The sequence below is a fragment of the Meriones unguiculatus genome, chromosome 16 (genome assembly GCF_030254825.1).
Source record: "Meriones unguiculatus strain TT.TT164.6M chromosome 16, Bangor_MerUng_6.1, whole genome shotgun sequence".
NCBI lineage: Eukaryota > Metazoa > Chordata > Mammalia > Rodentia > Muridae > Meriones > Meriones unguiculatus.
In genome coordinates this window covers 48,135,574-48,154,504 of record NC_083363.1, presented here as the reverse complement: position 1 = coordinate 48,154,504, position 18,931 = coordinate 48,135,574, and the positions used below count along the sequence as shown (strand labels likewise).

The window sequence follows — 18,931 nt, the reverse complement described above, 5'->3', positions numbered from 1 at the left end:
CCAATGAGAGGTCTAAAATGAGGGCCATGCAGAGAGGGAGTCTATGCTCAACACTGTCTGGATGACCATGGCCCAGAGGCTGGATAGCTCATAAACCTGCGATAGGGGAAAAATCAATAAAATGATTCCTAATGATATTAACCTATACATATAGATTGGTGCCTAGCCCAGTCATCATCAGAGAGACTTCCTCCAGCAGCTGATAACAGATAGACACCAAGAACAAAACCTAAGTTGAGAGAGAGCTCAAATCAGAGATCTTCACTGAGTCCCTCCCTTTGAAGCTTGGGGAAGCCCACTGAGGAGGGGAAGGAAACAGAAGGGTTAAGGATACCAAAAGAACATGGTCACAAAATCAATCACAGGAGCTACGGAGACTGAAGCAGCAAGCACGAGCCTGCACGGATCTGTGTCCTCTGCAAATATGTTGTGGTTATTTAGCTTGGTGGGTTTTTTGTTTTGTTTTTGTGGGACTCCTAATGGTGAGAATGGGGCTGTCTCTCTTTCACCTGTGTCTTGGGACCCTTTTCCTCCTACTAGGTTGCCTTGTCCAGCCTTGATAGGAAGGTTGTGTATAGTTTTATTGTATCTGTTAACGTTGAGTCTGGTTGACATCCTAGGAGGCTCTTTTCAGAAAGGGAAATAGAGAAGAGAATTCAGGGTAGAGGTGAGGTGGGATGTACTGGAAGGAGCGGGAAGGTGGAAGCTGTGGTCAGAACATATTGTACGAGGGAAGAATAAACAAAAAATCATAGTCATTCAATGATTAAGGAAATTGAACAATAAATGTCACATTAAAAAATAAAAATCCCTATTAAGTATATATACCCTTATAGATAAATATCATCTTAACTGCCTTTTGTATTGTCTTTCTCCTCAGTCAGATTGCTTATTTTTAAATGAAGATAAATGTCGATGTGCTCTAATTAACAAATTCCTCATGTTTTCCTGGGTCCCATATTGCATTCTCACAACACAACAAATATTCAAGCTGTCTTTCAAATGATACAGGTCTAGTTATTTAAAGATCTCTGGAAAATATGTAAGTATTCAATGAATGAAAAAATACTTGAAAAAAATCAAATAAATGAGCATATAGCAACACTTTCCCTGTTTCCTTTAATCAGGTAATAATAAGTTCCAAGGATTTGTAAACCCCCCCCCAAAAAAAGGAAGAAACATTCTCAATGTGCATATTTTTGTTGTATTCTAAATACCTTTGGCTCAAAACAACCTATATAGCAATATATTTTAAAATGGTATATTCTGCCACACATTAGAATTTATATCCCCTCAACCAGGGGCAGAATCTTTTGATTCCTCTTTCTTCTCTCTACTGCAATAATAAAACACTAACCAAAACCAAGAAAAGGGTTTTTTTGATGGCACTTCTACATGAGTACTCAAGGATCTTACAGCCTAAGGTTCTAAACAACTTCCACAATTTTCAGAGAAACAAGCTGGTCACGTCTGTCACATCAATCTTCTGCTCTCTGGGACCATTACCTCTTCTAAGTAGATTTCTATAGTTGAGATAAAGACCACACTCAAAAGCAGCTTAGGGAAAAATTATCTATTACACTTACACTTCCTGGTAACAGTCCGTCACTGAAGGAAGTCAGGGCAGGACCTGAAGCAAAATTACGAAGGAGTGCTGCTTCCTGGCTTGCATGTGCTCAGCTTGCTTTCTTACACAACCCAGGACTACTTGCCCATAGCGGGCTGGGCCCCTCCACACTAATCATTCAGAAAATGTTCTACAGACTTGCTTACAGGTCTGCGGCATTTTCCCAACTGAGGTTCTCTCTTCCCAGAGGATCCTAATTTAGTGTCAAGTTGACAAAAAAAAATTAACCGGCAGACCCCAGATAGGATTTTAGCATCATTTCCTGTAAGGTCTTCCCTTATCCTCACTTTCTTTCACTTTTCACCAGCTGACATTTTACCTGGTTGTTATGGCTCAAATCTTAAGTATCTTCCCATGTTCTGGTTGCTAGCCTGTGGCACTACTAAACCTTCAGGTGATGAGACATAGTAGAAGGAAGTCAGGTGCTCTGGCGGACTATTGGAATCCCAGCTCCACTCTCTCACTGCTACCTGAACACCACAAGGTACTTGACCGATTGTGTGTTCCCATCAGGCCATTTTGTTTTGCCAATGGTTAGTGGAGCAAGCAGAACATTGACTGCAGCCTTTGGAATTGTGAACCAAAAGAAATCTCCCCTTTTAAAGTGATTTTACTCCAGTTTTTTTGTTTGTTTTGTTTTTGTTTTTGTCAAAGCAATGGAAAGATGGCAAAGTGACCAAGACTGACACAAATGTTCAGGGCTACAGCCAACACTGTGCTCTGCCTGTAGATTGTTTCTAAATCAGTCCATTACTCTAAACATGTAACATCCATAAAGGACCTCAGTTGTATACCTGAAAATACTATTTATGAGTTTAAGCTATGTGTGTGAGAGTGCAGCATGCGGCAGTCAGGGGACAAGTCTTGGGAGCCCGTTTTCTCAAGGTCACCTTGGAAACCTGGGATCAAACTCAGATGTAAAAACCTGTGTGTGCAATCTACCTGCTGAGCCATCTTGCAGGCTCCTGAAAACACTGTTCTATTACTTTCGTCTCCCTGGAGTTCCCAACTGTCTTCATTTTCTATACAGTAAAATTTTTTACTTCCTTTGATACAACAGCACTGAGCTGGCTAGACCCTGGTGGCGGCTTCAAATTCATCAGTCTGAAGTTTGCATGGAACATGAGGGCCCTTGGTCTTTTGGAAAGCCAAGGCTCTAGATGATCTCTAATTTAAGCATTTCCGTGAGGACTTCGAAGGAAATACGCTGTTCATCAGTGAAAGTCATAACACTTAGAAATCAGCTTTATGAAAATATAAAGTCCAATGCATTCTATTACATCAGCAAAGGGACACACTAGCTTTAGAATAAAGTAGGCTTCTAAACACATAGGAAATGAGAGAGGCACAATATATTTATATTTTGTTTTTAAATAATAAAATGGGTAACATGGTAAGCTAAGAAGTTGGTCTAACAAAAGAAATCCTGTAAGTATATAGAATAATTAGGATATTTTTATAATAGCAAAATATCTCAAAAAAGACATACATGCCTCCTGACATTTTGATACTAGTTTATGTAGGCTTAACTGATGTAGACACTGGTTCACAGCTTCAGAGCAGTAAATTCACCTATCAAATGTGCACACTCCATATATAAGGAGTTGTTCTGGGCTCCCAGAGCGAACTTAGGAAACCTTTGCAGTATGAAGGTGACGGAGGCCAAGTCATGGTATGCTGCCCTGTGCAAGGTCCACACGGGTGGTGAAGACCACCCCATCTCCTCAAAGGGCTTAGAGGAGGAATGGAACACTAAGCCCAAGGATCAGATAAGAATTTTCTTAGGAGACAAGGGAAGGGCTGACTGACCATTACAAGCAGAAGAATTCAACAAGGTAGGCTGTGAGGAATCACTCCTGTAAATGCTGTCGGAATGACAAAGAGGTCTGGAAGCAACTGAAACACTGGAAAGGCCTTAAATATCAGGGGCTCACAGGTCTCATTTTAAAGTGAAAGCTTTTCACAGCAAAGCAACGAACTAATTCCATTTTTATTTTAAATGTCAAGAGAAGAGTGAGAGGAGTCAGGACTGGACAGAACACCCAGTGAGGAAGTTGAGGACTCAGGTGTGTTGTGTGCCTCAGCTGAATGACAAACACCACTGACTCAATGGCTTGTGAAACAAAAATGTATTTTCTGACAGGTACGGAAGCCAGAAGTCGAAGAGCAAGGTGCTAGCAGGTCTCTTTCCTTAGCTTATAGATCCTTGCCTTCTTCTGCACCTGTTCATAGCTTCCTCCTCATGCTCTCTGCACAACCCAGATGTCTCTGGGAGAGATCCACTTAACTGCCTAATTTTACCTACATTACCTTTTCTAATGGCCTCTAAGTAGTCACATTCTAAGGAACTGAGGTGAGGAGTTGAACATGTGAATTTTGGAAGGAGACAATTCAATTGTAACACAGGAATTGGCATGACAAGAGCAGAGTAAAGGAAAGTCAGGCAATAAGAATCAACATGACTTTATGGTGAGCCTGGTGTATAAGGCTGTCCTGAGTTTTGGTTGGGGTAATCAAGGAGCCTGATATTGACAGATCAGGCCCTTTGCCATAAACAAACTAACTAACCAAAAACCAACAAAGGGAGGCTTAGTGTGCCAATAATGAGATTCAACCCAACCTGCTGCAACTGAAGCAGTAATGGAACTTATAGGCAATTAAGAGTTCCGAGTCGGGGGGGAGAGTAACACAGACAGAGGCCAAGGGACTGTCCATCGGGAAAAGAAAGCAGGAGTGGAAGACTAGCATCCTAGTGAGTACTTGTTATACCCAGTTTGCGAGCCCCCAAAAGATCTACAGGAATCGCCTCCATTGCAAAACACATGAGGGTCTTTTTATTGTAAATTACAAGCTGTAGCTTGGGCCCACAACACCCACCAAAGCGGTGGGAGCTGAGCGCGCTGCGCCCGGGTTAGTTGGGTGATATATAGATTCTGGTCCATCCCAGCATGCCCAAGGCAGGGTGATTCCTGCCTGGCAAGCATCTATTGGTCAAAATGCTACATTTTGAATTGGTTGGCTATAGGAAGGTCCCCAGACCATTAATGACCAGGTATCCCTCCCTAGGGGGATGGTCCAGTTTCCTAGCAACTGTATCTCTAGTGGGTGGGGAAAGAATGCAGTGAGGTGGCTCTTCCCCTCAGGGCATTACTAGACTTCTTTATGTTACCTACTTCAGGTCTTAATAGCTGCTAATTTATCTTTTGGTCTCTCATACTGTAAGGGTAGGAACGTAAGTGAAGTCAGCATGAAGGCTATGGAAGCTTATCAGGTGAAGCAGAGAATCAATCAGAACAGAAAGAGCTGTCAGAGGACAGAAGACTTGCATGCAGACGGGGGTTAAATCGTAAGCCTTCCCAAGAAGCATAAAGATACTTTAAGCATAATTGTAAAGATTTTTTTAATGAGTTCTAGTTGACATTAGCAAATTAGATTTTGACCAATAAGAACACATTGAGAATACTATTATATCACATATCTTTCATTTTCTTTTACAGGTTTCCAAACTTGAAATGAAAAAATAGCTGAGTAGGATGTCATATATCTTATAATGATCAGTAAACTCAATTCTCAACATCCATTATTCTTGATATTTCCATTTGTGATAATACAAATTTCAAAGTCTTCTACAAAACAAGTATGTACACCAATATAAGTGCCTTAAACATTCTTGCAGAGGTAGCAACACACTCAAGGGTTAATATATGAACAATGAAACTTGGAACACATCTTAGAATACCATGGTCTTAAGCAGTTTAACAATTTGTCATGAACTCTACTTGAGTTAGAGTAATGATTTTATGGACAAAACTGAAAACTAGTTACCTATGAGAGTTACACTTACCCACAAGCAATACTGCAACTGTTTAGCCAATCAAAGGAAGATACTTAAAAGTTTCACATTATTCCAGAGTCCCTAAGGCACAAGACAAGTGACTTATGTTTTTAAAAAGCAACAAAGGGAATGTAAATTCTGCAAGATTTTAATAAATTTAACACTATTATACAACAAGGAAAACGTCCACAATCATTCCCCCACAAACCTGGAAATTTTGTATTTACACAGTATTATTATAGCAATTTTAAGTGTTAATCTATGATACAATAATGTTACTTCAGAAAACATAAAAAATATAGTTCTTTTTAATGGCCATGCTCTCATTTTTGATGAAAGCTAAGACAGTTCATACTACTGTTACTTTAAAATTTTGGAAATGAACAACAGATATTCAGCCAGCTTCACAGAGCGCTTGGGACTGAAGCTGTTCACACAGAGTAGGCACAGGGCTCATCATCACTTATATCTGAATCTTCGTCCACTCCTTCGATGACTGACTTCTTCCCTTTACAGCAGGACACAATTAATCCAATCAAGAACACCTGAAAATTCAAATATGCGGCGTCACTAAAATCTAAACATTCGGCTATGCACTGCAAACTCTGGAGCTGGAAGTAGAGTGATGGCTCTGTGGTGGCTAAGGGTTGTCCTTGCAGGGGCCTGACTTTGGTTTCCAGCACCCACATGGGGCAACTCACAAGCTCCCTTAATGCCAGCTCCTGGAGCCCTGACCCACTTTTGGGCTCCGTGAGCTCCTGGCACACATGTGGCATTCACTCACAAACATATAAATTACACCTTTACAAATCTCCCAAGGGCAGTGATGAGATTCCAATCTCCCGGGACCCACACAGCTTATACTCTTAACTGTATAAGGAAGTATCATGCTTTGTCCTCATACTTACCACAAGAAAGGCCCAGTTGCCGAAATAATACGCAGCACTGAAGAACCAGAACTTGTGGAGGAATAAGTACGTTCGGGTAACAGTGCATTGATCTAGAGGGCAAGTAAATGATTATGTTAAAGCTGTTACTTTCATAAACCAATTATTCAGTTTGAATCTACAGGGCTGTTAACCAAAACAAACTGCTAAAAACATACAAGCAGTGAACATTAGAGATAGGTCTGGGTCTTCTCCCATGACCGCTCTCAACTGCAACCAGTGTTAAACTGCAAGCTATTATGACATACAAAACAACAATGGCAATATTATAATTTTGATCCTAAAAATAAAAGTTTTTTTTTTTTTTTTTGGCCAGCTCAATTTGAAATAGAAAAGCAAGTACAACATGGAGTCCCAGACAGATAAAACAAGGCTCTCCCATCAAGAAACAAGAAGAACGAGTGATCAGATAAGGTCAGCAGATATGGCACTTTGTAAGGAAACTTACTCTTAGGACAGCCCACACTGGAGATGATTTTACTGAGTTCCCCATCCCCCTCAGAGCATTCGAATGAGAAAGTAGTTGGCTCTTCTAAAGAAATAACTGTTATAATTGTTTACAGAGATGGCTCCAGTTAGAAATTTTACACAGCATTATAGCTTCAATCACAACCAATTTATTTATATTTCTCCTTCAAATAAAATGTAACTCAAAGAGAAAGGAGAGTGGTTATTTGATAGCTGTGGGGGATTTTACACTAATATTATACAAATACATTATAGTCATTATTTTCACAAAGTTACAGGATGCAAATGCGTATGTCCTAAGTGAGGCCTGAGAAAACATTTTGAGCTATTCAGAAAGGCCTCTGCAGCTCAGCAGGACACGACTGTGGGAAACACCGTGTTTGCTGCTGCTCCCGGGTTTAACAGCCTCCCGCACTTCAGGGGGCCTTTATTCTCCACAACAAAAACTGACTTACAAAGCAACTTCTCTTCTATTAAGACAGACAGTATGACTTCTGCATACTTACATCTGAAATGAGCAAGTATCGAAATCCTATATCCAACTAGATGTCCCACCTTACAGCTGTTTAAGAAAATAGACCTTAATTTCCATTTTATGAACCGTCTTCTCAGCTTTAATAGTGGTAAATGGCAGTCTTTTCTTGAAACAAAGTTAAGCAGGGAGTTTCCTTGTCCACTTTATTATTATATAAGGGGTTTAAAATATTTTTCTAAAATTTATGGCAGACACGGTTTTTTGAAAAAATAGAAACTAAGTTATGTTTTATGAGAACCCAAGACCTGTCTAGAGATATGTTACGCAAATTATTTACATAACCTCACTCTCATTAGCTCCGACTGTACTCCAGCTTGTACTTCTGAACCGCCCAATACCAATCTCCTGGCAGTCAGTCAGTCAGCAGGGCTGCAAGCTCTTGCTTTCCTGAACCCCCTTGATAGTTTTTTTGAGACGGGGTCTTCCCTTGTAGCCCAGGCTGATCTTATGACCCCCTCCCTCAAGACTTTTGAATGCTGAGATTACAGATATGCAGCACAGCTGGCTCTAAATCCTTCTTTGGCCTCCTACCTGTAGCACTCAAGATCATGATTTTAAACTAGGTGCTGGGAGTCAGTGCACCAGAAGAGACACCAGATTGGAAATTCCTTCACCCTTTACTGTACTCTCACCATATTACACTCTCACGTCAATTATAGAATTATTCCATGGAAATCCACAGTAATACGATCAATCGGTTTGCTACTTTCATCAAATTTGACTATTTGGAAGCAAGCTCTTTCAATATTCACCTGCCATCATATTCAATATGATCAAATAAAGTTTATGATGGGTTTGGCTGGCCTTACTAAAATTTAGATTGTTAAAAGAACATCTTCTACTTTTCTTATATCTAAGGATGTTAAAGTAAGACCTTGAGTATCACATCTTCAAAATGAAGCATAAATGAAATACATGCCCAGTGTGGTGAATGAGAGGCTAGGCAACATGGCCCGGGAGTTACACAGGGACAATTACCTAACCCTTTGCTATGTGAACCATGGAGCCTGTGTATTGTCCAAAGTATTTTACATCCTTTCTTCCCAGGATCACTACATAAACTAAATGAAGTATATCAAAAACCCTGGGCTAAGTGAAAGCTAGTCTTCTTCCCTTTTCTGTAAGTATAATGAAATTCATGGTAAAGCAATCTACAAGGGCTACAAAACGTTTCCGAATTAAACAACTATTCTCAACATTCTTTGTGGATGTCACACAGTAGTGAAGAACAATTCCTCTGGGATTAGTATCATCACTACTTTGTGCCTGTTCCTATTTTTCTCTCTATAGAGCTGAAACAAAACAGGCTAAGCAAAATTCAAACATGAACCCTTCCCTAAAATGATTCACTGCTAAGAAGTAAAATCCTTTTAAGATAATCAAGTTGAATGCTCACAGGCAAAGAGAGTTATGGGCTGGAACTAAGGAAAATCTCTTTAAAATTGCAATGATTAATCTCCATGGTCAACTGTACTGGATTTGGAGTCTCCCAAGAGTTGAGTTTCCAAGAGGAGGAGGGAGAGGGTAACTGCATGTGGCGATCACCATGCCCTGGACTGGTCTCAGACTGAGGAAGAAGGGAGACAGCAGGGAGCTGGCTGAGCACCACTGTTATCTGCTTCCTGACTGCCACCATACGTCTCCACTGTGGTGAAAGGCATCTCTTCTTAAATGTACGCCCAAAGAAGCCCTCCTGCCCTATATGGCCTCTGCCACAGTAACAATATAAAGTTGTTTAAAAACAAGGACAGTATCTTCTCTGGCTGTTACATGAGCCTTATGTACAAGTATGAAGCTATTTGGAAAATGTCACTCAGAAGTCTCAAGGAGAATGGCAGACTAAATGAAGGAGGGCTTTCCACACTGGAGGGCACTTTGGGAGCTAAGACCTGACTGAATTGGAGATCTCAGGACCAGAAGAGGGATTACAGGACAGCAGCTGAGCCGGCAGAAGCAAGCGCAGGAGAAATCAAATCATTCTTCCCCACAGACCTAATAATCCACTCAGTGACATTTGAAACTGGCTTAGAGCGGATTACTTGGCCCACCACCAAAACTGTATCTTAAATAGTTTTCCCAACCATGTTTTATGTGTTCTCCATTTTTAAAGGTGTGCCTTTGATGCAAGCTTTCTAAAATTAAGGTAAAAATATTGTTAGTGTATGGTTTTGTCATTAAAAATGAAGCTACTCTAAAAATCCATGCACAAGCATGCAACAGCATTTGTTATCTTTATGTGCCTGCTATATTTAGTTTACTTACATAGAGTGTCATATACTCAGGGAATAATGCTTGTAAATTAGTTCATTGCTAATATTTCATGCCCAAGGGATGATTCCTCACTGAACAAAGGGAGAGATGCCAGTTTACCATCTGCCAATGTCCAGCTGCTCACCTGAATCACTAGCTCTCTAAATTATCTGAGAAAATGACAGCAAAACAATTTAACTTTCTTTAACGTTCAAATTCAGTCCAAGGATGGAGAGATGGCTCAGTGGGCAAAAGCACTGTGCACGCTGTACCTGTGTGAGGGCCTGTGTGTGAAGCTCCCTAATCTGCACAAAGCAGGGTGCAGTAGCATGCATCTGTAACTGCAGCATGTTTGGGGAAGATGGGCGGTAGTGCCATGAGAATCCTGTGCCACTACAGGCCGGCTAGCCAGAGTCATGCAGCTGTGAATGGCAGGCCCCGTGTGGAATTTCACACAAGATGGAAGGTGAAAGCCAACACCCAAGGTGTACACACACACACACACACACAGAGAGACAGAGACAGAGACAGACAAACAGACAGACAGACCAGACCAGACCAGACAGAGAGACACTGATTTGGCTGATGACCACTGAGGGTTATCCTTTAAAATCAAAAGCATTTAGCAGTCTGTGACTGTTGTCAAGAAAAATGGTATATAGTTTCAATTACACCAAAGACTAAATGTTTAGCATGAAAACTTAAAACTTGTTTTTCTTTCTGATAACAGAGTATACAAAAGAACTGAGAAAGGGCAGCATGAGCACATGAGTAAAAGGAAGTCCTAAGTTTGCTATCCTTCCTCCATTGCCTCTCACACACCATCAGAGAAAAACTATGAGCAAATGCAACTAAACCACTCTGTGATAAGCAGAGCTGGGTTTATTTTACCTGATACTTTGAATATTAGACATTTGTTTGTTTTTAGACCACTAGCTCCATCATTTTTAATGTACGTTGACTGTCACTAAAAGAGCTCTGATTGCATGTCTGATTGCATGCGGGTTGATGCCCCAGGTCCCGCCTCTGAGAAAAAGGTATCGGACAGGTCTGGTACTCTTTGGGTGGATGACACCTAAATGAACATCAGTACAAAGTCCCAATTTATTTCTAATATCAGAGATCAGACCTCTACTCTTGCCTGATGCGTCTAAAACAAAAAGGGGGAACTGTAGAGAGCTGCGTAATGCCGCGCCTTAAAGATGGAGCTGGTTTCCGCCTTCCACCTTCCCAATGGTGAGTGCTCTCTGTCACAACTCCATATTTGGCTAAGGCTGAGGATCTGGCTTGCTTCCGAGTATGTGGACCTATCTGCATTGCCCACGTGGCATGCTGGGGTTGGCTACCCAGAGGCTATTTAAGCTGTGGGCTGGCTTTCCCCAGGGTCAGATGATTGTTCAAGGTTCCTGAATAAACTGCATTGAAAAAAAAAAAAAACTTTATTACAAAGAATAGGTATTAACTAGAATTGGTCCACACATCATGCTTTGCTTATATTTTAATTTTCTAATTTGGCTACCATTGTTTAAAACTAGGTCTTTGTAAAACAGTTGAGAAAAATAAACAAAAGAATGACATGTAAAAAAAAAGAGCTCTGATTAATAACTGTAATAATAACACTTTGTAAATGTACTTAACAAGTGGTGTCAATGCACAGCTAAGGACATGCCTGGGGTTTCTGGGTAAGAGAAAGTGTAATCACAATTGAGCAATCATACTAAACCACCACCCAAAACTAACAGACTGTGTGTAATTATTTATCAAGTAGCTATACTATCAAAAATATAATCACTTATGAAATAGTTATCCCCCAAGTGAAGTATAGCCTGGAAGAGGGGAGAGGAGAAAGGGTCACTAAGGTAGCACGTGAGCACATGTGTAAAATGTAGCTGTGGGGATGCAAATCAGGGTTCAATGGAGGGGTCTTCAGGAAATCCCAGTCAAACCCCATTCTATCTTCAGGTATCTTCACAATACACATGAAATTCATATATCTAAAATGATTTGAGAAACAATATAAATCCAGATAGGAGAGAAGGCAGGAAAAAAAAAAAGAAAATATGTAATAGAAAGCAAAGTTGTACTAATTAACTTCAAGTTGAACAAACACATATAGCTAAATCAACATTTTGTTGATCTCACTGGAGGAACTAGGTAAAGGGAAGAGAAATGATTAACATTAAAGATGATAAGTCTACAGAAAATAGTTTTATTACATTTTAAGACTATATGAAGCACATCAGGCTAATAAAGATAGAATTTGTCAGATATCCTACACTGATGAGTAAGTTTTATAGTGACTATTTTAGAAAATATACTATACTGACTATAACTTGTGTTGAGAACTACTTATGTTTAAGGTTTAAGCTAACCATGCAACCACACCTGTAATCCTATCACTGGGACAAGGAGGCACACAGAGAGTGTGAGGACAGCCTATGCTATGTGGAATCATTTCAAAAAATGGGGTGGTTGGGGCTGGAGAGGTTGTTTAAAACCTTCATATGTATTGCTCCTTTAAGAATGTCCCCAATTCCATTACATCAGTCATGTAAAATTTGTTACATTACACACATCACATTAAAATGTGGATACTGCATTCACATAAACACAGGGTCCCATTATACTGGTCACAGGTAGCAGATAGCTGTAACACCCTAATATATACATATCATATTACAACCACAAAAATACCTCTGGTCATGAGGAAAGACTAATGAGTTAGTGTGTAGTACCCAACTGTGGTTCTGAAAAGCTCAACGTTACACAACTAGTTATAAGATTACATGTCATTAAGTGTAATTATAGGTCACACTATTAACTATTTATGAAGACCCCCCTAAACCACAAAGTTGATCAGGCTCAGTAATAACTTTAGACAGTACAAATAGACTGTTAAAAAGAATATTTTACATATTATCAAAAACAATGCAAAACTTTCAGCAATTATGTTTTAATCAGGCTAATAGTGGTTACTCTCACAACCTCATTGTTCTAGAGGCTGAAGCAGGATGACTGTGACACGGAGGCCAGCCTGGGCCACACAGGGAATCTAAGGCCAGCCTGGGCTATGTAGTAAGACCCTGTCTCAAAACAAAATAAAAGTTTAAAGTTACACTTCCCGGCCCCACCACCAAACCAGCTACAACAAAACCACATTTAAATATGTGTGTATCATCTCCTGTTAATTTTTCACCTGTCATCTTCTGGACTCATTCTGCCTCTCTATTTAAAATATAACCAGACCCTAGCCAGTTGTTGACACTGTCACTAGGACCATGACTGCTCCCTGGACTACTGTAAACTTCCTGTCAACTTGCCTTTGCCCCGGCTCATCACAGTCCATACAGGGGACAGCAGACCACGGCACACAGGGCACATCAGGGTCCCCACCTGTTCCTGGGGTTAGGGAACAGCTACCCACATTGCTGTGCTTGGGATGCTCTCATGATACAAAGGCAAGGCTGAATGGTGAGAACAGAGGGTGTTCCACAAAACTTGAAAGATCACTATTACCCAACTCTTCACAGAACACCTACCAGGTTCCGGTCTATGTGAAACACAACTGTTCCAGTGATTCCCTTAAGAATTTAAGTCACATTACACGGTTCTTCTGCTCACCATCTCCCACCAAATATTTCCCTCTGACTAGAAAAGCTGAAAACCTTACAACTGTTAGCTGTTCCTATCCCTAGAATGTTCTACCCTAGTTACCTCTGCTTACTCATCATCTCAGGGTGTTTTCAAATGTCATCGAATCAGTAACAATTCCTTCCCTTCATACCTAACACCTGGCTCCATCCTTCCTGAGGACCAGCACTGGGCTCTGTGGTTCTCACACTCTACTGACTTATATACTTGTGCCCCCCTTTTACTTAAAGGAAGCTGGGCAGGGACAAGAATACTGACTGTTCTGTCCACAATGAATCCCCAGCATTGACAACACTGGCCCGTGACATCAACATGTATATGTTAAATGAAAACGTACAAGGATGATAAAGAGCCAGAACTAAGTGATCATATGGGATACTCAAACATAAAACATTTAAGACTGTGATTCTCCACATTACTGAAGATGATATGTTAGCTTCCAGACACACTTAAGTTGCAACACACAGACTAATGTTGCATCTTCAAGTAAATTATCAAAATTCTGTTGGAGTTGCCTGGTTTTCATTTCACAGACTAATTCTGAGAATATTTTACTATTCTAATCCTCACCTGTAAATGTGAAGATTATTGGACAAAAGAGCTGTGTGTCCTTTTAAAAACGTGCAACGCCTTACATCCTTCGGTCCAAAGGACTGGGTGAATTCTACTGTTCTGAGGAGGGGCATCTTGTTATAAAAGTTCAAGAAGCTAAAATGAGCTAGCTCACTTAATATGGGACAGAGGGGTTAAACTATAGTTCACATTCAAACCTAACCTTTGAATCAGGACAGTAGGCGTCCCCCCCCCCCCATTTTCATTTCACTTTATATTGATGGGCAACCCTGGGCACAGGGCATGAAGAGACATTCCTGAATCCTGCCATCACAAAGCAGCACTATGGCACTTCTGTCAAAGTTTTTCGGTTTTAGGTTCTAGAGAAATCTACTGACCATGTCAAGCCCTGTAAAATGGACTTTGCAACTCCAACAGATAGCATCAAATACCAAGTATTAAATAGTGCTTTAAAAGGATGTAAATGGGTAAATTCATTTAATGACTGAAAATTAATTTTTTTTTTTAAATCACACAAGTCCACAAGACAATGAATGGCCTTAAGCAGTATTGTTTAGGTGCTGAGACTTACAAATATGCTCCCTACAACTTTTGGCATTCAAGAATGCCTAAGTACTTAATATTTTGGTAAGATGGTAAAAGGGATTTAATAATAAAACATCTCTCCTGGCTGTCCACTTTTCAATAAACGCAAAAGCCATGTTCCCCCAAATCATTTTCTACTTAGCAGATGTTTGAGTTTGCCCTAAAAGTATTCACTGGTGTTTCTTTTCCCTTTAGTTATAGGTAACAGGAGGTGTTTATCTTAAGAGGCACAAAGAAAACATTCAACTCTTGCCAGAGAGAAAACTAGAATTTTACTTTGCTTCTGTGAAAAGCATTGACAAGTAAGGTTACTTAAATATGTTTACACTCCTCCACCTACCGTGATATGGAGGCTTTCTATGTGAGGGTATGGCAGCCATAGCATGCACTTCCGAGGCCACTACTAAGTACTCTCTATGATGGATAAAGCTGCAGCTGTTTTTCTTTTGTTGTTACTGTTATGATGCTTCTAAGGTTGGGGGGACTTGGGAATTGGCCATTGGAAATGAGATAAGAGATGATATAATTAAAACTTCCATTAGAGTAAGCAGACTAGTGAAAAGAAGAGGAACAAGAGCACCCTGCCTAACCTATGACCAGAAACAGCACAGAGCAGGTAAGAGGAAGAGAGTAGGGAAGGGCTCAGTACTGGGCTTGAGAATAAAGCTCTTTGGGGCTGGCAGGATGAGCATGTCCATAAGCAAGCAGTCAATTAGAAAACAAGAATAGAAACTTATTATTTTTGGTTGTAAGCCTAGCCTTTAACGGCTGAGCCATCTCTATAGCCCTATAAGCTTATGACCAATTAGTACTAGACTTGGGGTACAAATAAAGGAAAGTCTTGAACCAAGTCTTACTGTGAAATTAAACTTTATACATAAGCTTTTTCAATTATTTCACGTACAGGAATAACTATCTTCTAGAGAAAGTAGATGAACATGATATCCTGTCCCAAGAATTATTTAATGTGGTGTAGCGAGGTAGTCTTGTACTCAATTTAGAGTACAATTTAGTTGTCACTACCATATAAAACTACTTTGATCAGAAAACATCTGGCAGCAGGCTAGAGAGATAGCTTTTGCTGTAGTGACAGTTTTTGGTTTCTGTAAAAACACAGAAATGTTATGGAAATATGCTTTTGTTTTCATTGCAGGTATGGGATGGAGGGCTGCTTCAGATTGTTCACAGCAGCTGACTATCATTTGCCTCTTGTTCTAGCAAGGGCATGGTTTTGTAAGCTGCAGATAGTTTCTTAGGTGATTAATATTTGGAATTCTGGGAACTCTTGAGAGGGTATAAATACAAACGCTAGAGCCCTGAGAAGGCCTGAGGCTGCTGCTTCTCCCATTGCTGCTACTTGTTCCTGCTGCTATTGCTGGTTGGGGGACTGCTAGGTTGGAGATCACTTGATGACAAAGATCAAGTCTGCCCCAAGGAACTTGCCCCTAATCAGCAGGGAGTAGTCCAACATATCGATGTCCCTTCCCCTCTAACCTTCTTTCTCTCTTACCTAGTGTTGGGGTTTGGAAGGGATAGATGTAGTATAGGAAGGAAGGAAAAAGAATGCGATAAATAGCCAAGAAGTCTGGCTACAAGTAGTGCCCAAACATACAGCTGGGCAAAATGGGAACTCTGATTTCTAATGCAGTAGAAGAAATGGCAGAAAATGAAGGGATAAATATTTTGTTTCAAGATGTCAGCAAAAGGTTTCTTGTGGCTGCTGCTAGCCAACCCCCACCATTACCATGCATCCCTCTGACCCAGAGGGAATTTTCTGCTTTTTTTAAAATAGCATACATTTTTAATTATATATTCTATTTATGTGAAGACTGGACTAATTTATTTTAAAAGTTAATTAAAATAGCTTTGACTAATATGAAGGTGGACAGAGGCTTACATGTTCTATATGTTATAAATTGTATAGCAGTGATTCAAATATATGTTGAAACACAAATTTGAGTTGAGACATTCCTGAATCCTGCCATCACAAAGCAGCACTATGGCACTTCTGTCAAAGTTTTTCGGTTTTAGGTTCTAGAGAAATCTACTGACCATGTCAAGCCCTGTAAAATGGACTTTGCAACTCCAACAGATAGCATCAAATACCAAGTATTAAATAGTGCTTTAAAAGGATGTAAATGGGTAAATTCATTTAATGACTGAAAATTAATTTTTTTTAAATCACACAAGTCCACAAGACAAAAATGTTTTATAATGTTAATGACGTATTCCTCTGGTTATGTGTAAATTTGTTTCACATTTGAATCATCTAGAATCATTAAACAAATCATTAAATACAAAACCAATCACTACATGGTCATACAAATTCAGATGCTTATTTTAAAATTCTATTCAAACTATGCTTTAAGAAGAATTTAATAAACATCCCTGAAGTATTTTTTTAATTTTTATTTATTTATTTTACATCCCAGTTATAGCCTGTTCCCTCCCCTCCTCCCATACTCTCTGCCTGTTTCCTCTCTCTGCCATCCTCTAGTATTCCTCAGAAGGGGAGGCCTCCACCCCCTTGCCCACTGATCCCAGAATATCAAGTCACTTTTCTTTTTCTTCCTCCTATATTCTGTCTCAAAAAAGATTGGGAGAATGACTGAGCAGTTTGAAAAATTGGGGGTGAAAATGAAGGAATCTGAAAAACAAAAGAGTTACTCTATTCTCTCGTTTTTTTAAAGAGGTGCAGAGTTGGCTGTGCAACTGGAAAAATTTCAGGTAGAGATGGAAGCACTTGGAAAGTGAGTAGTGCCAAAAGAGGAAAAACAAAAGGGCTCAGACCCGGTGACTGAGCAAGAGAACTGGAGCTTCTTGAAGAGCAAAGTGAGCAAACTGGGCTAGAAGGCAGTTTGCAGTCCTTGCACTTTCATTTTCAAGTTCCTGCATTCCCGGGAGGTGCAGGGAGCCTGGTGTGCAGCTGTGAGGAGACCACCATGCAGGTGACAGGGTTAAAGAAAAACAGCCTGTTTTAAAGAAGTGTTTTTAAAGAGGCTATGGTTTCCTATGAAATGCATTCACCTTATGTAAAACAAATTAACTAACTGGGCTAGCCAAAATAAAATTATTCCCCAAGAGTGGAAAAGTCTGATAACAGCTGTATTAGAGGCTGATCAGCAGTTACAATGGTGCAAGGGAAATGAATATTATCAAATATCAGTTAGTTGGTGAAGCACGGTACTCTGATCTAAAAGAACAACTTTGATTTGATGTTGTTATAGAACAATGTCATTTAGCACCTTTATGAGCTTGAGACAAAATTGAAGAGCCAGGGGAAAGGTCTACCTCATTTACTAAGATTGCACAAGGCTCTGGGGAAGCCTTCACAGACTACTTGCAAAGTTTGGTTTCAGCTATAAACAAAGCTGTATCAGACCCTGATGTGAGACAAATGGTGATAGAGATCCTTGCATTTGAGAATGGGAATAACGAATGTAAAAGAGTTATCAGACCACTAAAGGTGCAAACAGCACCAATGGACAAGTGCATAAGGGACATGACCCATACTGGTTCTCATGAGTATCACACCAATATCATAGGAAAATATATTGCTAGGGTCTCCTATATCAAAAATGCTTCAAATGCAAATATTTGGTCATATATAAAGAAAATGTAAGATCAACAGAGCCAAAAAATCTGAGTACAGGGGTCTTTTCTGAGACCGATAACTCCAAACAAGGACCATGCATGGAGATAACTTAGAACCCCTGCACAGTAGTCCATGGCAGCTCAGTGTCCAAGAGGGTTCCCCCATAATAAGAACAGGGACTGTCTCTGACATGAACTCATGGGCTGGTTCTTTGAGCACCTCCACCTGAGTGGGGAGCAGCCTTACCAGTCCACAGAGGAAGACAATGCAGACAGTCCTGATGAGACCTGATAGACTAGGGTCAGATGGAAGGGGAGAAGGACCTTCCCTATCATTGGACTGGGGGAGGGGCATAGGAGAAGGAGGAGGGAGGGTGGGATTGGGAGGGGAGGGGAAAGGGGCTACAGCTAGAATACAAAGTGAATAAACTGTAATTAATAAAAGAAAAATTAAAAAAGAATTTAAAAAATTGTGAAAACACTAAAAGCCTAGGAACTCAAAATGCCTGGTTGTTAACTGTGATAACTGTGAGAAATATGGTACCTCCTGCCAGAAAAGTGAACAAACCTTTTCTTGTGGCAATGAGTTTTCAAAAAGTATGCCTAGGCTTCCCGGGGTTTGCAAACACTGTGGTAAGAGATACCACTGGACCAGTGAGTGTAGGTCCAAGAGAGATATTGAAGGAAAATTCTTGCTGTCAGGAAACAAAATGGGGGGCCTCGCAGCTTGAGATTCTATTCCCTCTTGTCAGCCAGGAAATAATAAGCAGATAGTAAACTGCAACTAAGTATTACTGATCTCATGCATGCTATTGTAGGCAGTGTCGCTCTCGACTTGGCCACAGAGACCTGAGCAGGAGAGGCCT

General features: G+C 40.2%; 1 protein-coding gene across 1 annotated transcript in view; it reads right to left on the bottom strand.

Annotated features, from left to right (window-relative positions):
- Positions 1-5,010: 5,010 nt before the first annotated feature.
- Positions 5,011-18,931, bottom strand: part of Lmbrd1 (LMBR1 domain containing 1) — a 98,023-nt gene continuing 84,102 nt past the window's right edge. The window contains exons 15-16 of the mRNA XM_021656348.2: positions 6,371-6,462; positions 5,011-6,007 (exon numbers count right to left, since the gene is read on the bottom strand). Of these exons, the coding sequence (XP_021512023.1) occupies positions 5,894-6,007; positions 6,371-6,462 (206 nt within the window). The 3' untranslated portion in view covers positions 5,011-5,893. The remainder of the gene's footprint in view (positions 6,008-6,370; positions 6,463-18,931) is intronic.